At 38.1% G+C, this 27568-nt stretch overlaps 1 protein-coding gene and 1 pseudogene across 15 annotated transcripts in view; both read left to right on the top strand.

Moving 5' to 3' along the window:
• Positions 1-27568, top strand: part of MCTP2 (multiple C2 and transmembrane domain containing 2) — a 268239-nt gene that overhangs the window by 233113 nt on the left and 7558 nt on the right. For 12 of the 15 annotated variants that reach the window (XM_060401994.1, XM_060401992.1, XM_042235050.2 and 9 more), the window contains 2 exons: positions 11884-11993; positions 24862-24971. In XM_060401994.1, the coding sequence (XP_060257977.1) occupies positions 11884-11993; positions 24862-24971 (220 nt within the window). The other 3 variants (XM_060401996.1, XM_042235052.2, XM_060401995.1) reach the window with 2 other exon arrangements.
• Positions 7653-7823, top strand: LOC114109262 (U4 spliceosomal RNA; annotated as a pseudogene).

The following is a 27568-nucleotide window of genomic DNA, read 5'->3' as shown; positions in this document are numbered from 1 at the left end:
AAATGGTTGTTCTGATGTAACTTCTTTTAATTTGAATTAATATTATTTTCAGTGATGAAGTGATTTAATTGCTAACATTCCTACCATACCATCTTACTTCCAAGACTTTAATATTAAAATGGATTCCAGCCAATTCTTAATTATCCGTTTATACATGTTTTGAATTAAAAGGAATTGGCTTCCTTATTCTTACAGTCTTTTCCCTGACACATTGACTTGGTTCAGATCACTTTTTAAAAATCAAACATCCGTCCTTAAGATTTTTGGCTTCATTACCTTCAGAAATAACCCAGAAATATTATTAATCTAATGTTTTGAAGCATTATTCAGCCTACTACTCTCTGGCTCACTGGTAGACCCAGTACTTGTGGATTTTCTTTGACTCCTACTGTAAAGATTTTCCTTGTATGTTGCTCCCAAATATTGTGAAATATGGTATACCAGACTATAAATGGTATTTATATGGATTATCCTCTTATTAAGTAATTTACAGTAACAGGCTCTGATGTTATAGTGTATACATCCGGATATTTATCTTGCCATTGCCTAAAATTTTTACATTATGCTAATAGAGAAGACATTGGACATTGTATCTCAGTTATCCACAAGTCATTATTTTCCTGACGATAGTAGCCATTCTTCTTGTCTTTCCTATTGAAATCCCCTCTGTTTCAGCGTGTTTTGCCCTAAGTCCCCATCAACCAATGAGTTTGTGAGGTAATTAACAGATAATTTACCAAATATTTGATAGAAAGGTAGGGATACCACTTTCTTCTCAAGGGAAAAATTGTAATTTCACATAAGTAATGAATGCCGTAAAAGCAATAATTTACAATGCGACCATTTTGAAGCTTCCTGGCAGTCCAGTGGTTAGGACCCCGCACTTCCACTGCAAGGGGGTATGGTTCGATCCCTGGTTGGGCCAGTGAGCCCCCACATGCTGCGGGACACAGCCAGAAAGTTAAAAAAGAGAGAGACCGTTTTGAGTAAGAATTATTTAAATGATTAGATGATCCGTATTTGTAGAGTGTTTACACTTTGCAGACTGTGTTTATGTGCTTTAACTCATTCAGTACTCAAAGTAAACTGTTAAATTAGATATTATTTTCCCCATCTGTAAATGGACTCACCCAGGTTAAGAGAGATGCAGCAATGCACTGGAAAATTTCCCAGCCAGGAACAAGATTCAAACCCAGTCCTCTGATCTAAATCCAGTTTATTCTGGACTGTGTTATGTTGATACAAGGGAAACCTTATTAATTCACTGGCCCGTTTTTCCGCATTATTATTGGTAACATTTATGGCGTGTTTGCCCTGTATCTGTGATGGCTGCTTTCTGTCAAAATTTGTAGACTACACTGGGTGTCAGAGATGCAGTGCCTGGGTGAGTCAGGACTGCTTAAAGGTGGTATTTGTGCTGAGTCTTAGGTGATAACTATTTTATCTTCTACGCGCCTCAGTCCCCCCACCTCAAGGAAAGCTAGAGCACACACAGCTAAACCAGCAGCTGCCGGCACTGTGTGTTTACCTATGAGATGACAGTTGCGGAAAACCATCAGCCTGTTGGCCCTGTACCGCTGTGGCACCCGTCAGTTGGCTCAGAGAAACTTGTAAGGAAGTCAATCTTCCCAGGGTCTAAATTCCAAATAATCTTCTCCACAGTGTTCCCAATTTGTCACAGGTGTGTTTTACCCACATCTTCCTCGTGATGATGATGTTTATTCCTCTTGCTTTTTCAGCCCTCTGGTTTGATCCCTGATGAAAATCCTGTTGCAGGCCAAAGAAACCTGTTGGTAAAGATCAGTCAGTATGGAAAGACTTTGTGTAATGAACAGGTCGTGGGAGCAGTTTATAACTGCGTCAAAATGATATTGATTCAAAATCCAGTCTGCTTCATATTCGTTTCCCAAAGCAAAAATACTACATGAGCAGGAAGTACTCTGCCGAAGATTTTTCTTCATTTTAATAGTGTACCATAAAGTAGGGTGTGTGTGTGTGTGTGTGTGTGTGTGTGTGTGTGTGTGTGTCCATGAACACAGGGCATGTCTCATGGGAAGAAACCTTAAGGACAGTTTCCAGTGCATTAAGCCAGATTCCTGGAGGACAATTTTTAATCTCATATATCAGAAATATTACTTTTTATTCTTTGTTATGACAGATGCTGAGAGGTTTTTTACCCCCCTGCTAAATGCCACTCAGTCTATTTCTGATGTTTATAATTCTTCAAGTTCTCAAATTGCAGGCTTTTAATATTCAGTGGGATGAAGTAGACCAAACAGATTTCCATTTAAAATCTGAAGCCATCTTTCTGCATCTTTGCTCTGGATGGTTTGCATTATTGAAATGATCCTAAGATAGAAATGTTGCATCTTTCCCTTTCGGGGATCCTGGGCATCCTGTGGCAAATACTACTCAATTTTTAAGCATGTCACAAAGAGCTTTCCTGATGTGGTCAGTTTTTAGGACTATCTCTTTGGTTATGCTTAGGTAATTAGTAGAGAAAGATTTTCTTGACTCAGAACATGTATGAAAGATTTAAAGTAACACACTGATTATATAATGAATTCTTAGCTGTAAATTCATTTTGATGGTGTTAATTCTCTCCTAGAGGCTCAAAGCTACTTTATTACACCTACAGTGCTGTGCTCTTTGGAGATATTGTGGAAGCCAGCAAAGCCTCGAAGAAGGGAAAAATCCACTGCCTGATTTATTCATTCATTTATTTATTTATTGGCTTTGTTCTTAAAGAACAGCCATGTTGCAACATAGGCATATTATTTGTTCTTCATTTAGCTGTCTCTAAAACTTAGCTGAAAGACTCAATGGGGTTTTTTTTTTTGACATTTTATAAGCAAATGGTCAATGAAAAAGAGAATACTCAATACATTTTATATAATAATACGCATTTTAATGTTATAGAGTTGGAATTTGTAATTATTTTCCTTAAAATTATTATAATAATTGCATTGTTTTTCTTATAATCATTCTCTATAGCATAAAACAAAGGATCCTTTTGAAATTTGAGTTCTGGATCTGGAAAGTTCCATGCTTTCATCTCTTCTGTTACATGGTGATACCTACTTGCTCATGAAAGTGCTAGGCACCCAGTCGTGTCTGACTCATTGTGACCCCATGGAGTAGCCTGCCAGGCTCTGTGGAATACTCCAGGCAAGAACACTGGAATGGGTTGCCATTTCCTTCTCCAGGGGATCTTCCCAACCCAGGGATCATGAAGTAGACCCTAAATCATGTGAATTTTATTTATGCCTTGGTGTTTTCTGAAATTCGTACGGAGAAGTAAAACCCATTCTTTCTCAAATGTGGGAGTCTAAAAATATGCATGCAGCCGCAATTATCTTGTTCATTGGTTTAATCACACCAGTGGCCATCTCTGTTTTTATTACAGATTTCCCTCTATAAATGAGAAGGCTTGTATGTTAAGGAAAAATACAGGCGCATGTAATAACAGTTTCCTCTTCCTGAATGAGCCACTATTACTCTTCCCAGACAATTTGGTAGCAGCAGCAGATGGAATGCTGTGTTTGCTAAACTGTGTTATCGCCACATCCCCTGGTTCAATCTGAAACGTGTAAATAAAGCCAGCGTGATGCAGACAGAACCGCCAGGTGATCTTTCATAGGACGCAGGGCAACATGAGTGGACTTGTCCTGGGAGATCCTTGCTTTTGAAACGTAAATGAACCCCAGGATGCTTTAAGCTAGACAGAAGGTGATTCTTTCTTTTTCACTTCTTTGCATTCTCAATGGGCAAGGACTTGACATTTATGAAGCACCTGGAGGGTACCAAATGCTTTACATATGATAGTTAATTCTCCAAACACTCCAATTAGGGTCAGGATTATGATCCCCCTTTTTCAGGTAGCAAAATTGTGACTCCAGAAACCATTAGGAACTTGAGATGATCACAGTGCTAGTAGGTGACAAGACCAGTGTTGAACTCACTTTCTCCTGACTCCATAGCCTGTGATTAATAAAATATGCAGACTTGAGGATTTGATACATCTTAAGTCTCCCCTACCCCCACTGCAAACTTTTCATCTGTTGTTGTAAACCCTGGCTACTTCAGCTCCTAAATAAGAATGGATGCATTTTTATGTTGTAAATTATGGTATGTATTTTTTGCAAGTTGCACATAAGTTTGCTAAGATGTTTCGCAAGACAAGTTAAAAAAATAAGAATGAAAAGAAATGTTTTTCCCCAAATATTTTCAAAAAGCCTAATTTAACATGCATTTTTATGAAAATTGGGCAAAGAATACTGGAAATGAACATTAGATAGAAGTATGTAACTGAATAAGATGCCTAGAAACCATGTGTTCTGTAGTAAGTTGAGATCCATAGACACCAAAGAAGCAGATAACAAACAGAAAAGTTGAGCTGAATGCCTCCCGTTTGAAATGTGCACACTTGCTCTGGACTTAATGATCCTGGACTGGAGTCGCTACCACATATATGTGGACAGAGGCCCATCACCTGACCTCTTTGGAGCTCGGTTTCCTATTAATGGAAATGTAATATCAAAGACCGTATAACATGTCCATTGGTATACCAGAAGATATAATTAGAGAAAATTCCCATCAAGAGTAGTTGTTTTTCAGTCGCTAAGTTGTGTCCAACTCTTTTTGACCCCATGGACTGCAGCACGCCAGGCTTCCCTGCCCTTCAGTGTCTCCCAGAATTTTCTAACTCATGTCCATCCAGTCAGCGATGCCATCCAACCATCTCATCCTCTGTTGCCCTCTTCTCCTGCCCTCAGTCTTTCCCAGCATCAGGGTCTTTTCCAGTGAATTGGCTCTTCACCTCAGGTGGCCAAAGTATTGGAGCCTCAGCTTCAGCATCAGTCCTTCCGATGAATATTCAGGGTTGATTTCCTTTAGGATTGACTGGTTTGATCTCCTTGCTGTCCAAGGGACTTTCAAATATCTTCTCCAGCACTACAGTTTGAAAGCGTCAGTTCTTTGGCACTCAGCCTTCTTTATGGTCCAACTCTTACATCCGTACATGAGTACATTGCTTATAAAGGTAACCTTTGTAATATAGAGAGTGAAAAGAAAGTTTGCTGCTAGAGTGATGAAAAGGATAGAGGTGTGATACAAATTGAGAGAAAAAGACAGTAGTTGTTGTGGACTGGCATCTCCTGGAAAGGTCTCATGGAGACCAGGAGTGTTAGTTAGACCTTTAGGTCATTCTGCTGGAGTTGGGAGGCCTGAAATCTTCTCTTTAACCCTAAGCACTTATTTCCTGGGTTGATGCAAATGATCTTTTGATACTAATATAAACATGATTTCCTCTGTTCTTCCTCTTCATCCATTCGTTCCTCCATCAAATTCACACTGTCTCAGCACTAAGGATGTTCCTACCACAGTTGCTGGTACTGAGAGCGCAAGTTGAGGTAAGGCAGTCTGGTCTTATCTGTTGGTCCACCAGTTCAAATAGGGCATAGCGGAACAGGAGGCTCTTCTAATATCTTTTTAAAATTTTGCTGATTTATTGTCGACTACTCTGGGTCTTCATCGCTGCGCACAGCCTTCCTCTAGTTGCGCCTAGCTGTGGTGCATGGTCTCATTGCAGTGGCTTCTCTTGTTGCAGAACATGGGCTCTAGGGCACATAGGTTTTGGTAGGCAGTTACACAGTGCAGGCTTAGTTGCCCCACGGCATGTGGAATCTTCCTGGACCAGGAATGGAACCCATCTCCCCTGCATTGGTAGATGATTTCTTAGCCACTGGACCAGCAGAGAAGACCGATTTCTTCCAGTATTAATGAAGCACTCAAGCTATGAAAATGTAAATATCGTCTTAGAGCATAGAAGCTACCATGCCTTGTTGAACACACAGATTCATTGCTCAAAGGCAATAAACGCCACTCAGAGAAGAAAATCGACATTTACCACTAATCATGAGAGTACCTGCCCTCAGGTGAATTTTTCCCTCTCATATATGGCTAGCATATGTCATGTGCAGAGCTTCTAAGGAGAAGGGTAGAAACTTATACAAAAGAAAAAGCCTTTTTTTCCCTGTCCAAGAAGAATACTTTGGATACAGTTGGTCCCTTGCTGTGCTAATGAATTTTAGGTAAAGCTGATTTAGGTTCATCACATGCTCCTAATTGCCCAAATGTTTCCATTTACTGATTTTATATTCCCCATTTTTAAAAAAAACTCAGTATTATATTTACTGTTTCTGTTAAAATAAGCCGGGGCAAGCTGCCCGTGCTTCCAGTTTGTGTGCTCAGTCTCTTCTACATCTTTACTAGTAGCCTAGGATTTAGGTATCAGTTACAAGGGTTCTTGGGCTTTCCCGATGGCCTAGCAGGTAAAGAATCTTCCTGTAATGCAGGAGACCTGGGTTCAATCCCTGGGTCGGGAAGATCCCCTGGAAGAGGAAATGACAACCCACTCCAGTATTCTTGCCTGGAAAATCCATGGACAGCGGAGCCTGGCGGGCTCCAGTCCACGGGATCACCAAGAGTCAGGCATGACTTATTAGTAGAAGGGTTCTCACTGATGCCAGGTTAAGTCCAAGCAGGGATGACCCATCTATTTTCCTGATTCTCTCTAAATAAAACTTAGCTTTAAAGGAAGGCTTTTGGATGGTCCCTGTTAAGACAAAGTGCTCTTAGGCAATTGTGGAGACGTATGTGATGACCCCAGTGTACCAGCCTATGGTGGCAAGGTCATTGCCAGGGCCAGTCAGATGCATGAAACATCCAAGCAGCCAGGTCAGAGTGCTCAGAGATGAGAAAGATGGGAAACGATAGCAACTATAGCACTGATGTATAGCAAACACATACAGAATTTTTTGGGCAGTTGTGGCTCAGAGGTTAAAGCGTCTGTCTCTAATACGAGAGACCTGGGTTCAATCCCTGGGTCAGGAAGATCCCCTGGAGAAGGAAATGGCAACCCACTCCAGTATTCTTGCCTGGAGAATCCCATGGACGGAGGAGCCTGGTGGGCTACAGTCCATGGGGTCGCAAAGAGTCGGACACGACTGAGCGACTTCACTTCTAACTTCTTCATGGATAGGAGAATAAAAAATAATCTGCACATTTTTACTATGATGTTTTATTTCACTCTTTATTTTTAGTAAATCTGCACATTGTTTTACTTCTTGATAATGCTTTTTCAGTGAGTAAATAATAAAGTGTTGCATGTTTAATGGATAATAATAATAATGAATAATCAAGTGCTGATAATCCATTTTTCAAGGTAATTGTTGATGAACTAACTGATTCACATTTCCTGTCTACCACTGGGACTGTGATCACATCACTGATACATGTAAACTTAAGTTGCAAACCTGCTGAAGAGTCTTCAGCTGTCACTAGTTATTTTTAGAAGACCCCTTCTGGAAACATGGTTTTAACTTACATAGCCCAAAAGATGCGTTTACATATCCTTGTGTGCAGCATGGCTTTTCGTTTGGATCAAATGACTGTTCTTGCACACTTATCTCATCTTCCATTCCAAAGTTTCATTATGCATGTATGAGAAAGGGCAAGGTACATGGTAATAGGCCCACTTCAGTAGCATCAGTGTGTCAAAAACTTGTGAAGAGTCAAATGACGCCAGTCTTATCAGCATGCCATCAAATGACTCAAATAATATCAAGTAAGTTAATTCCGAAATCTGTTGTAGCTTTGCACAGTGGCAATATTGTAGCCAATGAGGTTTATCTGAGGAGTGATTACTGCTAATTGAAAACTTTTCCAGTATCCTGCTGTGACAGCCTGAAATGTTATATTTTTTCATCCACTGTATGGAATCAAAATAGAGCTTTTACAATTTAGTTTTGTAAAAACTGAAATCTCTGACATCAGGAATGCTATTGTAAATTTATTTTGAACATGTAGCATTGAGGGTTATTTAATTTTGTAGTGATAATATGAATGCAAATTTTGATGAAGCATAGCACCATGGCTAATAAGATGCTCATGTACGTTGAATGGATCTTCGAAGCATAAATTTACAAGTGATAGATCATGGTACCCTATTATCCGTGATTGCATACAGACAAGTGATAATGCACCACCAATTGAATTAGCAGCTGTAGTGTCCACATTTATAAATATTTTATATATACAGAGTTGGGGTAGCAACAGCAAAGTTTTCATGGCAAAGATATGTCAAATATAAAAATATATTTCATTCAGTGTGGCTGTGGGCTCGCTCTTTTGCTGCCAGTCATCCACCCATCAGTCTGCTCTTGAGTGTTTTAAACCTTTGATGAACTCTCTCAACTTAAACATTCTCCAAAGCTGTTGAACTCTTGTGCTAAAAAAAAGAAATCTTTTCAGTGTTTGTTGCATTTTGGTCATGTCAGTTGGAAATATTTTAATCAAAATTTTTGATAACTGAAAATTCTAATTACTTCATCTTTGGAAGCTTTTAGTAGATGGAAATCAATTTTAAAGAACTGGCAAAAATAATGATTTTTTTTTTCTTTACAAAAGCAAGGGATATTCAACACAAAGCAATCTGTGAGGTCAGATCCTATGCATGATTTGGTATTTAAATTCACAAGTTACACTTTGGATTATCCCAGTTTGTGGAATTAAAAAAACTTTTGATTTTTAATAGGATAAATATAAATTCTACCCAGGATTGGAAGGAAATTGAGAAGGCACTTATTTTTCAGCATAAATTTGAAGAATTTCAACTTTAGAAGAATTTGAAAAATTATACAGATGACTTACTTAGAGTTTTATCTTGAAAAAAAAGTTTGATAAAGTTCATATGAATGAAAATAGTACCTTTGAAATTATCTGGGCTGAAATATATACAAATTTTAATATTTAAAAAACAGAATCGAGAATATTCTTCATGTATCACACTTTTATTGTGAATTTTCAAAGTACCTCAGTCACTGGAGATAAAGTATTTTTGTAATTAAAATTATGGTCTATAGTAGAGTCAATTAAATGTATCAATTTAACAATGATTAAGTGCAACTCTGAAGATAGGTAAGAACAATTTTATGAAATGTAAGTGAAAAGATGACATTAAAGATAATATTACTTTTGTGGAGAAGTAATCTTGACATGGGACTGTAACAGCTATAACTAGAAAACCAATTAAATATATGAATATATGGAATGAGTAATCATTCTCATGTATCATTTTACCACTGACATAATATGGACAAGTTTCTTTTGTTCTAATAGGTGTAAAATACATGTTTTTATCTTGAACCAATGTCATGAAAATAAAAATGAAATAATTGTATAGATCCACTAATACAATAAACCAAGTTGTCAGTTGATAAATACTTCAAAAATTACATAGTTCTGTTTACTTTCACTCTTAAAAGTATACAGATATGGTTCATAAATTATCTTATTACCCTAAATAGTGAAATTTTTAGCTTGGTCTTTAAATACTGATTATTCAAACTAAAACATCAAATTCATTAAAAAATGAGAGAACCTTATGAGAATCATTTATTATGTTGATGTGCTAACCCAGAATCTCTGCATTTGGGGTGTTTCAGGAGGAAAAAAAAATCGGTCAACTTAAGTAGGAAATTGTTATGAAATGGAGCCACATGGACATTTGAGTCATTTTCCAAAAACTTGTTTTGACCTAAACACTATGCTGTTGAAAAGAGGAAGCCACTTTTGCCCTTTGGGTCAAATTCCCTGGTGCTTCCAAATCCTCCTTTATAAACATGAATATTTCTGTGGCAGACAGAGATGGGTTTTCACCACTGTGCCCTTTAATAGATGTTGGTGGATTGCTGAACGTGAATTAAGTTGTTCTGGCAGTATATCCAGTTTTTAATACAAACCACTTGAAGAATTAGAAAGAGTAAGGGAAATAAGAAATTGAAAATTGGAGTGAAAAAAGTAAAAATGTCTTGCAAGTTTGACTTTGCAAGAGGAAGGATCATTGGATAAATGGGTACAGAACAGATTGTAAGATGTTACTCAGACCATCCCAGCAGACGATCTCCATATATTTATGATATGACAGTGAAAAAAATTTTTTTTATTTACCAGAGGCTATTTTCGGAAAAGGCAATAACACCCCACTCCAGTACTCGTGCCTGGAAAATCCCATGGGCGGAGGAGCCTGGTAGGCTGCAGTCCATGGGGTCGCTAAGTCAGACAAGACTTAGCAACTTCACTTTCACTTTTCACTTTCATGCATTGGAGAAGGAAATGGCAACCCACTCCAGTGGTCTTGCCTGGAGAATCCCAGGGACGGGGGAGCCTGGTGAGCTGCCGTCTATGGGGTCGCACAGTCGGACACGACTGAAGCGACTTAGCAGCAGCAGCAGCAACCAGTCATTGAAATCACTGTGAGATAGTATGTTTTCCTTCCTCCATCCATGGGTCCAGTTGATGGAACAGAGAATACAAGATGAGAATGAATTTTTTTTTTCTTTTGTTGCAGAGAAGATTATTATAGAAATGGTCTCTTGGATTTAGAAGATAATTTAGTATAATTCTAACCCAAGTAAAATTTTAGGTAGAAACAAATAAGTTTTGTTAGGTTTATTTGCCATTTTAAGTATTACATATTAGATGTAACAGCTACAATGACTCAGCTTGGCCTGAGCTAAGAAGTTAGTAACTAAATCCCAGTTACAATAGAGTTCATAAGGGAACTAGAATATGGTATCAGAATATAAGATACAGTGTGAAAATGCCCTTCTTTAGGGAATCATCTTTTATCCAACATGTGAGTGATTTCAAGATTATTTTTATAAGCATCGGCTACCTAACATGGTTAGATCACGGCATCCAGTCCCATCCCTTCATGGCAAATAGAAGGGGAAAAAGTGAAAGCAGTGACAGACTTTATTTTCTTGCACTCCAGAATCACTGCAGATGGTGACTGCAGCCATGAAATTAAAAGATGCTGCTCCTTGGAAGGAAAGTTATGACCAACCTAGACAGCATATGAAAAGCAGAGACATCACTTTGCCAACAAAGGTCTGTTAGTTGAAGCTATGTTTTTCCCAGTAGTCCTGTACGGGTGTGAAAGTTGGACCATAAAGAAGGCTGAGTGCCAGAGAATTGATGCTTTCAAATTGTGGTGCTGGAGAAGACTCCTGAGAGTCCCTTGGACTGCAAGGAAATCAAACCATTCTGTCTTAAAGGAAATCAACCCTGGATATTTATGCTGAAGGTGAAGCTCCAATATTTTTGCCACCTAATGCAAAGAGTTGACTCACTGGAAAAGACTCTGATGCTGGGAAAGATTGAGGCAAAAGGACAAGGGGATGGCAGAGGATGAGATGCTTAGGTAGCATCACTGACTCAGTGTAAATGAATTTGAGCAGATTCTGGGAGATAGTGAAGGACAGAGGAGCCTGGTGTGCTATATTCTGTGGGGTCCCAAAGAGTCAGATACAACTTAGCGACTGAACAACAACCACCTAACGTGGGAAAACGCATTTTGAGTTTTCTTTAAGCAAAATAAGGATAATATTCTTAGGCAGCTGAATATCATCTGGATGTCCAACATGCCCTATTGCTACCTGCTGGAAGCCTTTCTGAAGAACTAACTGAAGAAGGGTAAGTAAGCTAACCTTGTGAAGACAGCAACTCAGGATCAGAAGTTAGAGAATATTCTGAGAGAAGCAGCAACTCTACAGGGAAATGGAAGCTCTTTTTTCTGTGGAGTTCCCCTTCATCAGCTCATGATAGTGGTCACACGACCACACAGCTCATGACAAGTGGTCACATCTCATGAGTAGTCAGGAATTTGGGGGAGCCGATACGTAAATAGTAAAAAATTTAAATTTATCTCCTGAAGTCACTCTGTTGCTACTAACCATGTTACAATAATACTAGCATAATGATTTCTATAGCAGACCAATAAAAATGAAGTAACTGAGTTCAATCTTTTATGTTTCTTAGGAATCTGAGAAAAAGGGCTTAATTAAAAGAATCTACATGGTACAGGATATTGTCTCAACTGTTCAAAACATCTTGGAGGAATTAGCCTCTTTTGGAGAAAGAATTAAAAAGTAAGTTCTGCATTTGTATTATTGTGTTTGGAGTAAAACTGCCGTGCTCTTGGACAAGCAAGGGGGAGAGCCTTGGGGAGGGTAAGATCAGAAAATACAAAAACAAACAAAAAACAGGAGCAACAGTCTTGGGCCTTTTAACTCTGGTTGGTTGGTTCTTCAGGTTTGTCAACTTCAGAAGGGTGGACCACATGACCCAATTTATGCTAGTTATCTGAGCATAATTATTAATAGTGCCTTTTTTTATTCTCAAAATATTCTGGTTTAGGTGATAAACTATAGATTAAAACATAGATTTAATTCTCTAATGGAGTCTCAATTGAGAAAGCCTCTCCATGATTCATGTTTTTATTTTTATTTTTTTGCTTACTTTGTTATACGCACTATGAACTCTGTGTAACTTGGTCTTCTTTTGATATCCATGAACAGAGAAGGCTTTTCTTTAATTGTAAGTGATTGCTCCCCACTTTAAACCCAGTTGTGTCAGCCACGTTGTTCTTTCTAAAGAGCAACTACTGTTCTTATTTTATTGGCCATTCTAGTTTCTTTTTAAAGGACACATTTTTTAGAAATTACATGGGTAAAGAAGAGATTAAAATCAGTCCTAAAAGCCAAGTGAAGTTTTGTCCATGAAGATGCAGGGAAATCAATAAGCGGTGGTTAACATCAGGAAATATAAACAGCTAATGTGGAACTTTCTGTGGTTACTGATTTTCTTCCTCAGTCACTTATTATAACAAATTGCCCTTGAACATCCATTTATAATTGGCATAGAAAACATGTTTTTTTTTTTTGCTTAAAAGGCAGGTTAAAAGTTATCTTTAAACAAGTTTAGTGAGTTTTTATTGAATTTACACTTTGTTTTTTTCATGAGCGATGGTGAGAAAAATTAAGGAGCAGTAGGATTTTTGATCATGTATATTGATATCTGTCTGCTTTATCTCTCTAGGTTTCACATAAATTGAAAAATGATTCCTGAATGTACCCTCAAAATTGCTTAGCAAAAATATGTGACAGTAAAAAATAGTGAAGTGATAAAGAGGGCACTATACTTTTTCATTCACTCATTCAGCTATCAGTGTTTGAATCTCAGGCACTGACTTGGTTTAAGAATAAGACATGTGTTCAAAATAACAATGACAATAGAAACCAGCTAATGTCGTGTGCTAGCCACTATTCTAAGTCTTTGACATGTAGCAACTTCTTTAAGGAGTTATTTAAAGTTTGCATTAAATGAGTCCAACAACCCTGCAGAGTAAGGATTGTTAGTATCCCCATTTTACAGATGAGGAAAATGAAGCGCAGAATGATTAAACATGAAGCCAGATCACACAATGAATAAGCTGTGGAGCTTGGATTTGAGCCTGCCTGCCTCACTTTACACTATAGTGTCATTATCCTCTGGGTATCTGTTTTCTTTTTTCTTGTGTGTGTGTGTGTGTGTGTGTGTGTGTGTGTGTGTGTGTTTGCCTTTATGTTTTGTTCATTTTTCTGTTGTGGTATAGCTGATTACCATAGTATATTAGTTTCAGATATACAGAATAACAAGTTTTTATAGATTACATTCCATTTGAGGTTATTATAAAACGTTGGGTATATTCCCTGTGTTGTACCTGTATATCCCTGTAACTTATTTCTTTTAAACATGGTAGATTGTACCTTTTAATACTCTCTCCATGTCTTGGTACTCCCCACTTTCTTCTCTACGGGAATCTATTTTCCAGTGAAGGGAAAGAACTCTAATAAGACAGCTAAAATAACATTGATGCCAGATAGAGGCTAGGTGGGATGTGGAGATGGGTACTACGTCCCCAGAAGGATGTAGGAGAGAGAGAGACAGAGGAAAGTTCTGAAGAAGCAACAGCTTATCAGCATCTCTAAGGATGGGAAGAGCCAGCAGCTGGGCATAGAGCTGATGAATGGGAGCTTCAGTGGGTGGGTGGCTTTGTGCAAAGGCTCAAAGCCCAAGACTGTGCTCGATGGAGGGAGGTGGAGGGGAAATAGCATGTCTGTGCCACTGGGGACGGATGTGGCAGTTCCTGGAGGTGAGGCAGGTCACACGGGCCTTGAGTGGATGCAGAAAGTCAATGAAAAAACAGTGAGCAAGGGATGTACTGGCAGGAAAGAAGGTAAGAGGATGTGGAGTGGGGGCAAGGCTGAGGACGGAAGGCCGTGTCCTTTGGTAAGACTGTCTCCGTGCTTGCATGTCTGTTAATAGACAAATGTGGCTGTTGTGCAGTTGGTAATGGTCAAGGAAGTGTGTCTGATGAGAAGGGCAGAGTGATTTAAGCTGGCCCCCAGCTCCGCAGTGCCTTTTGGCGGCGGCCGTGCCCAGCACAGCTGTGGTGGCCATGTCTCGAGACGTATTTTCAGCCATGAACAGAGCACTGTTCTGCCCAGCTGTGACACAGGAAGGCGCATGAGGCTCGGCTCCTATTAATTCTTCAGCCATTCATTATTGTGGTGACCTTAAGGTTCCCGCTGGGCATTCAAGCGCAACATCATGTGTAACTCTGTTGGAATTCCATTGTAACTCAGTGCATAAGGACCAGGAAAACTCTTACCCAACTTTTGGCAACTAGAGAATAAATAAGCATGCTTAAATCTCTCAGAGCAAGGCTTCCCTTGTTACTGGCAGAGAAGACCCTGATGATTCTGTATTCACTTGGAGCAAATGGTATTTTCTTTTCTCTGCATTCTCCAATTACCTTCTCATTGTATACAGATTTCAAATGTAGGTATATATCAGGCTAATATTTGCTTAGCATGTGGCACTTGTATTATCCCAGGCAGCAAACAGGATGGGTCAGAAGAGTAATGTATATTACTTGCCCTATTGCTATGAAGTGTTGGCTACAACACTAGTGCTCTTGAGTGGTTAGGGAAGTCTCCTCTCTGCAGAGAAGATACTGAGATTCAGGTAGACTTAGGACAGGGGAGTCATCCTTGCAGATGTTCTGGAGAAAGGCTTAGAAGGCGCGTTTCTAGGAAGAACTTCCCTGACTCTGAAGTCATGCTGTGAAATATTGAAAGATGAGAAAGCAGGATAAGTGAAGTTTGGATGAAGGTGAGCACAGGTGGAAGGACAGATTGATGTATTTTATGTTTAATCTAAATTTACATGTTGAGGGACTTCCCTTGTAGCCTGTTGGCTAAGACTCTGCCTTCTCAATACAGGGGGCCTGGATTCAATCCCTCATCTGGTAACCAGATACCATGTGCTGCAACTAAGACTCAGCACAGCCAAATAAATATTTAAAGTTACATGTTGAAAGGGACAGAGAATGAAGGCAGAATGACCAGGGGTGAGGGCAGAAGGCCAGTTGTGGGGAGAGAGTTCACAAACTGGGGTGAAAACCATGAAGGAAGGCATCCTGTGAGGTAAATCACAAAAGAATAGTCTGCAGGCTTTTCTGACCCATGTCTCTGTTTCCATGGATAGAAGAGTCAAAGGACTTCATTTTTCTGTGCCTAGGAAATGAAGAAAATAATGAATCTGTTGACATAAAGGTCAACCAGTGGGGTACCCAGTTGGGGGAGGAATGCTAGAATGGAGTTGTACCCACCTTACTGGATGTTGAGACAGTTATTTGTGGGTTTTGTTTTGAAATTTTGTAAAAGATATTCTTAGGATATGTTAGTGAACCTGAAGAGTTGAATGAATGAAGAGGATTCCTTGAATGTTTTCATTAATTGAAATGTTCAAGTCAGGGATTCCCTTACGATTTAATGGAGAGCTCCCAAGTCAGGAAATCCATCAAAGTTCATGAAAATGTTTAACAGATTGTTTAATTTTGAGATATAAAGATTTGACTTACCAGAGTTATTCAACCTTGGATGTTCTTTGAAAGACCAGCACTGCAATGTATTTCCATGGTAACTGGAGTGAAGAGTCTAGTAAGGTTTTAAGGGTTAGTACTACTATATACTACTCAGTTCAGTTCAGTTGCTCAGTCGTGTCCGACTCTTTGTGACTCCATGGACTGCAGCACGCCAGGCTTCCCTCTCCCATCACCAATTCCCAGAGATTGCTCAAACTCATGTCCAGTGAGTCGGTGATGCCATCCGAGCTTCTCATCCTCTGTCATCCCCTTCTCCTCCTGCCTTCAATCTTTGAAAGCATCAGGGTCTTTTCCAGTGAGTCAGTTCTTCACATCAGGTGGCCAAAGTATTAGAATTTCAGCTTCAGCATCAGTCCTTCCAATGAATATTCAGGACTGATTTCCTTTAGGATGGACTGGTTGGATCTCCTTGCAGGCCAAGGTGTTCTCAAGAGTCTTCTCCAACACCACAATCAAAAGCATCAATTCTTCAGTGCTCAACTTTCTTTATAGTCCAACTTTCACATCCATACGTGACTACTGGAAAAACCATAGCTTTGACTAGACAGACTTTTGCTATTAAAGTAATGTCTCAGCTTTTTAACATGCTGTCTAGGTTGGTCATAGCTTTTCTTCCAAGGAGCAAGCATCTTTTAATTTCATGGCTGCAATCACCATCTGCAGTGATTTTTAAAACCAAAAAAAAAAAAAAAAGTCTCTCACTGCTTCCATTGTTTCCCCATTTATTTGCCATGAAGTGATGGGACCAGATGCCATGATCTTAGTTTTCTGAATGTTGAGTTTTGAGCCAACTTTCTCACTCTCCTCTTTCACTTTCATCAAGAGGCTCTTTAGTTCTTTGCTTTCTGCTATAAGGATGGTGTCATCTGTGTATCTGAGGTTATTGATATTTCTCTTGGCAATCTTGATTCCAGCTTGTGCTTTATCCAGCCTAGCATTTCTCGTGATATACTCTGCATATAAGTTAAATAAGCAGGGTGACAATATACAGCCTTGATGTACTCCTTTCCTTATTTTGAAGCAATCTGTTGTTCCATGTCCAGTTCTAACTGTTGCTTCTTGACCTTAATACACATTTCTCAGGAGGCAGTTCAGGTGGTCTGGTATTCCCATCTCTTTAAGAATGTTCCACAGTTCATAGTGATCCACACAGACAAAGGCTTTGGTATAGTCAATATGCAGAAGTAGATATCTTTCTGTGTTTCAAAGTTCTCCAAGCCAAGCTTCAAACGTGAACCGTGAACTTCTAGATGTTCAAGCTGGATTTGGAAAAGGCAGTGGAACCAGAGATCAAATTGCCAACATCTGTTGGATCATAGAAAAAGCAAGAGAATTCCAGGAAAATATTTATTTCTGCTTTATTGACTATGCCAAAGCCTTTGACTGTGTGGATCACAACAAACTATATAGTGCTACTCAACACTGAAAAAGCTTAAGATCATGGCATCCGGTCCTGTCACTTCATGACAAAAAGGAGGAGAAAAGGTGGAAGCAGCGACAAATTTTATTTTCTGACGTCTAAAATCTCTGCTGATGGTGACTGCAGCCATGAAACTAAAAGATTCTTGCTCCTTGGAAGGAAAGCTGTGTATTGAATACACTAAACAGAGTATTGAAAAGCCAAGACATCACTTTGCAGACAAAGATCCATATAGTCAAAGCTATGGTTTTTCCAGTAGTCATGTATGGATGTGAGAATTGGACCATAAAGAACGCTCAGCACTGAAGAACTGATGCTTTTGAACTGTGGTGCTGGAGAAGACTCTTGAGAGTCCCTTGGACAGCAAGGAGATCCAACCAGTCCATTCTAAAGGAAATCAGTCCTGAATATTCATTGGAAGGACTGATGCTGAAGCTGAAGCTCTAATACTTTGGCCACCTGATGCAAAGAGCTGACTCATTGAAAAAGACCCTGATGCTAGGAAAGATTGAAAGCAAAAGGAGAAGGGAGTGGCAGAGAATGAGATGGTCAGATAGCATCACCGACTCAATGGACATGAATTTGAGCAAACTCTGGAAGATAAAACTTCAAACTCCGTGAAAGACAGGGAAGCCTGGTGTACTGCGGTCCATGGGGTCACAAAGAGTCGGACACGACTTAGCGACTGAACAGCAAAGCCAGTATGTAGTATCTTTGAATTAAGTCCTCAGTCTTGTAAGCAGGAATATTGAGTGGATTAAATGAGTAAAATGACCTTAATTTTACCTTTTCTGACATGTCTACTCTACAAGTAGTGAGTGTAGGTTCTTTTCTACAATTTTTATTTATGGCTGTGCTGGATCTTCAATGCTTTGTTCAGCCTTTCTCTAGTTGCAGTAAGCAGAGGCTACCCTTCGATGTGGTACGCAGGGTTCTCATTGCGGTGGATTCTCCTGTTGTGAAGCACAGGTTCTCGGCGTGCAGGTTTCAGTAGTTAGGGCTCTCAGGCCCTAGAGCACAGGCTTAGTAACTGTGCAAGGGCTTAGTTGCTCCGTGGCATGTGGAATCTTCTCAGACCAGGAACTGAACCCGTGTCCCCAGCATTGGCAGGGGGATTATCTGCTGCACCACCAGGGAAGTCCAGGTGTAGGCTCTTGAAGCAACTCTCTGGATTCAGATCCCAGTTCTGCCACTTAGACTGGAAGTGATTTGTGGCCAATTAGTACCTTTCCTGACTCAAGTTCTCATCTGTAGAATGGACATGCCAGAAATTCCTATTCATAATATTTCTGGAAGAATAAGATCAATTAATGCCTGTAATGTCTTTAAACTAGTGGATGGCCTGTAGTAATCACTTAAAATTTTTCATGATTATGAATATTGGTAAAATTGCTTTGACCTTCTTTCTCTGTGTATTAAACTTTTTAAAACCTGAGAAACATTTAAACATTTTATTACTAAAACTGTTGGTTGCTTAGGAAAAAATATGTGACTTCACTGACTAGGATGTTGGGAGGGCAAATCTGACATGGTGTGTGCAGACGTGTCTGGTACACAACTTTATTTTTTAGCATCCAACAGATAAAGACACATAACACACCACATCCTTGCACACGAGCAAATGATCATTGAGCTCTTTATAAGGATTGCATTAATTGGGAAAAATTGACATCTTGATAAAACTTGTTTTTAATTTATGAGTGTAATATAGTCCTTCATCTATTTGGGTTATCTTTAGTTTATCTCAATATCACTTTAAGAGTTTTATATATAAATATTTGACGTATTTTTGTGAGGTATAGTCTGAAGTACTTGATTTCGGTTATTTTAAATGGTCTCTCGTTTTCAGGTTTTATCTCCACCTGTTTGTCACAGGATAGAAAAGTGAAATTTGATTTCCAGCATTGACTTTGTATCTATCAACCTTGGTAAACTTAGTTATCTTAATTTTTATATGAAGATTATTATTCCTGATGTTGTATTATATAAACATATTGTCTAGGAATTTTTTTTCTTTCTTATTTTTCAGTCCTTATACATTTTATTTTGTTTTCTTGCTTTATTGTCTTGGCTAGAAACGCCAATCAGAGAGAGAAGGCAATGGCCACCCACTCCGGTACTCTTGCCTGGAAAATCCCACGTGTGGAGGAGCCTGGTGGGCTGCAGTCCATGATGGGGTCACAGGGAGTCAGACACAACTGAGCGACTTCACTTTCACTTTTCACTTTCATGCATTGGAGAAGGAAATGGCAACCCACTCCAGGGTCCTTGCCTGGAGAATCCCAGGGACAGGGGAGCCTGGTAGGCTGCTGTCTGTGGGGTCTCACAGAGTTGGACACGACTGACATGACTTAGCAGCAGCAGCAGCAGCAACACCAATACAATGTTGAACAGAAGGGGTATTAGCGAACATTCTTTTCTCATACTCGAGTCTTGAGAGAAAGCTTTCAACATTTTGCCCTTAATAATGTTGTTTTCTGTAAAGATGCTTCATCAGCTTCAGGAATTTACTGTTTATTCCTATTTTGCTGAGATTTTTTTTATCATGAATGTAGGTTGAGTTTTGTCAAACTTTTGTTTTTGTTCATTGAGATCATCATGGTTGTTTTTGTGTTCTTCTGTTTTGGTTAATGTGTATTATTATTGTTGATTTTCAAAGATTAAACCAATCTTACATTTCTGAAATGAAACCAGCTTCATCATGCTATCCAGTCTCCTTATATATGCTGGGATTTTATTTACAATTTTTTTTACTTATGATTTTTGCAGCTTTAATCATCAGTGAGATTGGATATATAGTTCTTGAAAATTCTTTATAGTGTGAAGGTTATTCTAGACTCATACAATAAGTGGGCAGTATTCTCTCTCATTATCTGCAGTTTGTGTAGACTGTGTGTCATTACTTCAAGATTTTATAGAATTTTCTGGTTAAGTCTCTGGGTCTGAAGTTTTCTTTCAGGAAAGATTTTAATCAAATATTCGGTTTCTGTGGCATATATAGGTCTGTTCAGCTATTCTATTTCTTCTCATATCTGTTTGTATATCATTTTCTAAGAGTGTGTCCATTTAAAATTTTCTACTTTTTGATGTAAAGTTGTTTATATAAAAAAGATCCTCTTATCGTCGATGACAGTGGAATCTAGCTTTGTCCACTTCTTTATGTTTAAAATTGTGTTTTCCCTTCTTCTTGGCAGTCATTTATCAATTATATTATTCTTTAGCAAGAACTGTCACTACCTTTGTTAGTCTCCCTGTTGCTTGTTTTCTTTTCCATTAATTACTACTCTTATCTTTATTACTTTCTTCCTTCTACTTTCTTTGAGATTAATTTACTATTCTTATTTTAACTTTTTGTGGTGGATTGCTAGACTGTTTATTTTCAGTCTTTCTGTTTTCCTAACATAAGCATTTATTTTTTTTATTTTTATTTTTTATTTTTTTAGTTTTTTATTTTTTAAATTTTAAATCTTTAATTCTTACATGCATTTAAAGCGCTACACTTTCCTAGGTGCTTAGCTCTGTGCCAAACATTTTGGCACTGATATTCATTATTAATTCACATTTAGTAAAAACTTGCTTTCTAATTTCTGGTTTTATTTGTTCCTTCACGTGAAGTATATTGCTTAATTTCGAAGTATTTGAAGATTTTCTACCTATCTTTTTGCTCCCGTTTTTTTTTTTAATATAAATTTATTTTAATTGTGCTCTTGGTTTTTAACTGCATTGTTTTATGGTCAGAAAATAGAGATCTAACAGTGAGCACCTTTTTGCCATTCCACAGTCTAATAGTCACCATTACTTTTAGCATCTTCCCAGTCAGTTCAGGAACCCTCTTAACCTATGTTCTGTATCTCTTCTTTTTGACATCTGTCTGCTCTTTGTGATGCCTTTTAAGTGCTTGTCTGGGCTGTCTTGCACGACTCTATTTTCTGTGGTGTTTAAAATCCTGTTTAATTCATGCATGGAGGTCTTAACTTTCAATCACTGTGTTTCTTTTTAAAGTTTTACTTGCTTTGTTTTTGAATCTTCTTGGTCGTTTTTTACAATCTTGTCCTTGACTATTTTTAAGCCTTTGTTTTATGACTTTTAAAGTATTAAGCATTATTATTTAATGTATTATGTTTGCTGTCAGTATTTGAGGTCTTCTATTTGGGGTTTTACTATTACTTCTGATAGCTCTTACTCATGATGCTGTGTATCCATTTATATTTTACTCTTTTAACTGTCTGTGAGCTCATAATCTGTGTGTGTGTGTGTGTGTGTGTGTGTAGTATACTCAGATATATGGGTTAATAATGCATTTCCTTAGAGAAGATTACTGTTCTAGTCACTTTGGGGTGATTCAACCTGGAATCTCTTTTTTTAATTAAATTTCTGCTGAGGTTTTTTTAAAGTATACTAGTAGCATAAACTTGGATGATAAATCCAGGTACCAGCATCATGACACAGAGAATTCTTTGCATCTATTTGTATATGATAGATTTGTTTTCCTTTCTTTTCATCCTTTTCCACTGTGTCTTTCTACTTCTCTCTCTCAATTCATCCTTACCCTGAATATGTAAGTTTTATGCAGTGTTCTTCTACTTGAATCTTCTTTTGTGGAAGCCCTAGGCTATATTTATCTTATGCCCCCCATGCAGTTAACAGATATAGAAGTTCAAAATTTTAATATCTGGCAGAAATTATTGGAGTGAAATTGACTTTGGAAGTTGGTAACCTCCAGAATTCTTGCAATACATTATCTTTTACACTCTATTGTTTTCTTATTTTTAAGTTGGTTTATTGGTAGCTTTCTTTTTTTTTTCCCAACGTACTAAAATTATTTGTCTATGATTTTATTTAGATATTATTTGATATCAAGGCTATTTTCTTTTTAACTACTTACAAACCATACTGCATCAGACATTAGTGTACCATCTCTGCATCCTTGTGCAAAGATATTTGCAGGTTAAATTTCTTGCCCTGGCATAACAGGAGCAATTATGGATTCCATAACATTTTCTCAAGTATTGTGAAGTTGCCTCCTAAGAAGTTCTACTTGGAAGAGAATAGTCAGGGATGGACCTACATATATGCAGAAGTTGTGATGAACTTAGTAGTGTAAAATATTTAATTTTTATCCTTAAAAACTATAAACAAGGGTTTTTTAAAGACAAGGTAAACAAACATAAGTGTGTGCAACAAATATGACAAAGAGCTGATTTCTTTAGTTTCCAAAGAGATTTTGTTTGAGGAAAATATCCAGCAACAGAGTTCCAGGGAAAACAAATAAGCAGTAACTTCTTTGTGTGTATATGTGTGCATGTGGTTAAAATATGCAAGAAATAGAACTATTGTTTTTAATAAACTTAAGGTAAAAATTTAATTTGAATACTAAGCTATCTTTCATGTGTTACCGGAGCTGTTTTTTAAAATTCATTTTTGATTGGAGGATAATCAGTTTACAATGTGTGTTGGTTTCTGCTATACAGTGTGAATCAGCCATAGGTACACTTATGTCCCCTCCCTCCTGGACCTCCCTCCTACCCCCAACCCCATCCCACCCTCTAGGTCATTGCAGAGCACTGGGGCTGAGTGATACAGCAACTTCCCACAGCTATGGGGGAGTTTTACATATATTTTACCATATGTAAAACGTATCTACCATATGTAAATATCTACAGGTATTTACCATATGTAAAACAGCTATCTGTTTTACATATGGTAATGTACACGAAGAGCTAACCATTTTAAATGCCAGTTCCTATTTAATTCTAGCAAAACTTTCTGCTATGGGTATTATTATTATTCCCATTCTGTGGAGAAGAAATTATCATTCAGATTGATTTGAAAGATTTTCCTGTCTTTCTCAGCTTTTCAGAGATAGAGCCTGAACTCAAATTCATGCCAGTTTGCTTGTAAATTTTCTGAAGTATTTTCTTAAATAGTTGCCTCTGGCGAGGATATAAACTGAATATCACTGATAATCAAAATGACCAACAGTCATATTAAAATGTGTTCAACTTTGCTTATAACTTAAGGGCATGAGATAGCAAATACATACATACATGCGTAGTATTGTATCTCCCCGTAGGCAGTCTTTTTAACAAGAGATTGAGGGGTGAGTTGATTTCTCCTATATTATTCTATTTTTTATTGAGTATAGTTAATTTACAATGTTATGTGTGCATTTATATGTATTTTTCAGATTCTTTTCCATTGTAGGTTAATATAACATACTGAGTATATTTCCCTGTGCTATATAGTAAGTCCTTATTGTTTACTTGTTTTATTTATAGTAGTGTGTTAATCCCCAAATCCTTACTTCAGCCTTGATTTGCTCATCTGTAAGAGGGAGGTAATCCTTACTCGAAAGAATTATTGTTAAACATTACAATCTCTCTCTCTCTGTATGTATATATGCTGCTAAGTTGCTTCAGTCATGTCCGACTCTGTGCGACCCCAGAGACAGCAGCCCACCAGGCTCCCCCGTCCCTGGGATTCTCCAGGCAAGAACACTGGAGTGGGTTGCCATTTCCTTCTCCAGTGCATGAAAGTGAAAAGTGAAAGTGAAGCCATTCAGTCATGTCCGACCCTCAGTGACCCCATGGACTACAGCCTTCCAGGTTCCTCTGTCCATAGGATTTTCCAGGCATATATATATCTATATATATCTCTGTATATATAGATATATATATCTTAGGACAGTGGCACCTACTAAGTGCCCAGTAACTATTATAAATGGCTCTGCCCAAATCCCCTGATATGCCCCCCAAAAAAGATAACAGAAATAAATCTTTCATCTCATTTATTTCCTAGCACAAGGCAAGGCAAAGGGTCAAAACAGACATGTTAAGTGAAGATGCCTGGAAGAGTACTCTAGGCACTCATGAGCTCTCATCAAGGCAGTGCATTTTATGACTACTTTCTAGGATTCTGGAAGGATTTCCACAGTACATTCAGTCCCACATCTCATATTTTCTAGATCTCAAGTCAAAACAGACAATAGATAGGACAGAAGGAGCCAGGGTCCCCATGAAAATGATATGCGGCGATATCCCCCGCGTGATCGGTGGGTTGGTGGTGTAATGGTTTATAGCCAGAAGCTCCGTAGCCCATTTTCAGGGCATCATTACCCTTCTGGAGTCAACGAGTCTGGAAATTCTAAATATAAGTTATTAGAAAAACACAAGAGCACTGTAATAATAGCCTCCCATCTCTAAATATTTACTGGCAAGCATGTGTTAATTGAGAGAGAAATATTGACTTTGAAGTGACCTAACTCACCTTTCATTTTGAAGCTCTGCGTTCACAGAGCCACATGACAATATTGCGGTGTTTAATCACTGTTGAGAGTCAGAGTTTTCTCTTAAGTACTGTCGGTTCCAGGAAGGCAGAGTCACCAAGATCCAGAGGAGCTGGATGGCAGTTGGTCTGTGACCTTCACCTCAAAACTGTTTTCCAGTGCCCAGTCATTCTGGCAGACTTCTACATCCCAGTTTTGAGAAGCAACTTCTCCAATAGACCTTTTTTCTTGTGTGTAACTAAGAAATAAAAACATGGCAAAATGAATCGACCACTTTTCTTTAGCATCGGAGAAAATGACATGTATGTGGTTTGTCTACAGCACATTTAACTGGACGGTCCCATTCCTTTCATTCCTGGCCTGTTTGATACTGGCAGTTGCCACCATCACATTGTATTTCATTCCACTCCGGTACATCATTTTAATCTGGGGTAAGTTTGGCACGGTCCTTTTGCTAGCAATCAATTCCAGGTAAGAACCAATTACTCATTTTTAAGTGCAGCTATAAACTTTAAATGTGCTTTTGTTGGCAATTAAACATGAGATTAAGAAAAGCATTTGGGGATCAAAAACTTCTAGGACCTCCCTGAAAAGGCCAGTGGCATGAACGGTCAGCACAGATACTTATAGGCCTCTTGCATAATTGCAATCAAATAAAAATGTGATTGTGCGTGCAATTTCCCTTTGGGCTTTCAGAGTCATAAATACTCCTGAATAATATACTGTTGTGGCCCAGTAACTTTCAGGAAATGCTGTTATTCAAATAGTGAGCAAACACCTTGCCCTGTATGTTGTATAAAAGTATATCTAGCCACTACTAGGCTGCTCCTGACATGTCATCTCCCCTGGAAGGAAGAAAAATAACTTAACCCAATACTTAAAACCAGAAGCAGAGAGGTGAAAGGGAGGGGCACACAGTGGCCACCTAACCAATGCCTGATAGGAAAGGGAAAGCTATTATTTACCAGGGGAAATGGTAAGCCTATATAGAGTTCAGCTGCTTTTTAAAGAAACAAAAATTTTTAGAAACAAAAGTGGCACACTGGAAATAAATTTCAGGACTTGACTTACTACTCAAGCTAACAATTGGAAAAATTACAAGAAGCTTTGTGAATATTTGTGTCTGTTGCTGGGTGGGCACTGGGTTAACATAAGGAGAGTGTGCTACAGTTAATTAACTAAGCAGTCACCCCTCTTCTGGAAGAATCTCTCACTTCTGGTTTTCCATGGCTTGGCTCCTGTGACGACTACTCAGTTCTTGACCATAGGCATCTATAGGGATCTGCAGGTTTCAAGAGATTCAGGGAAGCTACACATATGTGTGTTGAGATGCATTCCTCTTTAAGCAAAAGCTGAAAGCCTGCAAATGCCAGGGTGAAGGGGAGCTATAAAATATTTCTAAGACCATTAATTGTAGACCATTTCCAAAGAGAATCCACAAAGGTAGAATCCTGCTGATGAGAAAGGCCAAACCTGGACATGCAGAAATGGGAAAAATCATAGGAAAAATAGAATAACTCATAACATTTCAGAAATAGGGCATAATCCATTCATTCTGTTTTGTCCAGGAAGTGAAAATTCTATCACATAAAGTTTCTCTTCTTTGTAACAAGCCCATGAAAAGGAAAAGCTTTTCTAAGTTCCTCTTCAGGGGTCCATTTTAATACTCAGTAGTGCTCACTATTTGAGGAAGTTCTCATACCCATGCTTAGTTTTTATTCCTCTGTTGTGTTTTTCACTTTTAGCACATTGGCCCATATTTGACCCTTAGGAAAGAGGACATGGAGCTTTTCAAGGGCCCATTGATTAAGAAGGAATATGTGTTTTATAAGAAGCATTTTCCTGAATACTCGTATACTGAGTGTTATCTGTATAGACTGAATAATCTCATTCTTTCTTGCTTTTTTTTTTTTGCACTAGTTTCTCAGTCCATTTACTCTCCACATTTAAAACACAGATCTTGAAACTCTTTATGATCTGTCCCTAATGAGAATTTGATCCAAAATTACAGTCATTTGGCCACTGTTTTCCTCATTTTTAAGATGATGTAAGACAACAGCGTGGTCAGCTTGGTAAACACCATTGCCCATTATTTCTTCATCCTTCTGGAAGAGAATGCTTTCCTGCACCTCACCTTAGACAAAGAAAACTATACTGTATTTCTTCTTTAGAGTGTCCAATTCAGGATTCCAATCCCTCTTTCAATTTACTCCTAATCCCTTTGACCTCTAGTTTTATCCTCCAAGTTCTTGACAGCTTTCAAAGTCAACTTTTTGCATCCACTTAATGAGACATTGTTCTATTTATTGTTCAGCTTATGAATGAAATTATGAAATAGCATCGAGTTTATGATGCTCTCCTGGACTGAAAGTAATCCTTTGAGCTTTATATTGTCTCATTCGTTAGTTTTAGATTCTAGACAGAGGTTTATAGTTTACTGATGAGTTTACCATAGATAACGCAGTCAAAAGCCTTGACCATCACATTATCTCTTGCCTCTTCTCATTATCTAAAACCTGCTGTACTATCATGGAATATATTCTGCCTTCCTATCAGGACTTATTACTTTGTAGGATAAGTTAGTTATTAGCTAGCACAGACCCAGGGCTTTCCTTTGCACGTCTCTTACATGACCATATTCTTGGCAGAGAATTTAGCATGTAGAAGGAAACTTTATATGTTTGAATTTCTATTGTTCCCTTTAATCTTATTAAGGCTCAGAGGACTATTTCTTTATTCTTTTCAGGATGGAAATGAAAAAAAATTATGTTCACTGCCAAACTGTTTATAGTAGTAAATTAATTTAAAATAATCAAAAATGTTCAATAATAGAGAAGTGATTTAAGCACATTATGGTAAATTTACCCAAGGTACACAGTAAAAATTACGTTTGAGGGGAAAATGATTATATGATGATATTAAATTATATTACATTATGATATATTTTTATGATACATTTACATTATGATTTTTGTTGCTTAGTCCATAAGTTGTGTGTCTGACTCTTTTGCAACCCCATGGACTGTAG

The sequence above is a fragment of the Ovis aries genome, chromosome 18 (assembly GCF_016772045.2).
Source record: "Ovis aries strain OAR_USU_Benz2616 breed Rambouillet chromosome 18, ARS-UI_Ramb_v3.0, whole genome shotgun sequence".
Lineage (NCBI taxonomy): Eukaryota > Metazoa > Chordata > Mammalia > Artiodactyla > Bovidae > Ovis > Ovis aries.
The sequence above is the reverse complement of the archived record's forward strand: the minus strand, read 5'-3'. Positions and strand labels throughout refer to the sequence as shown.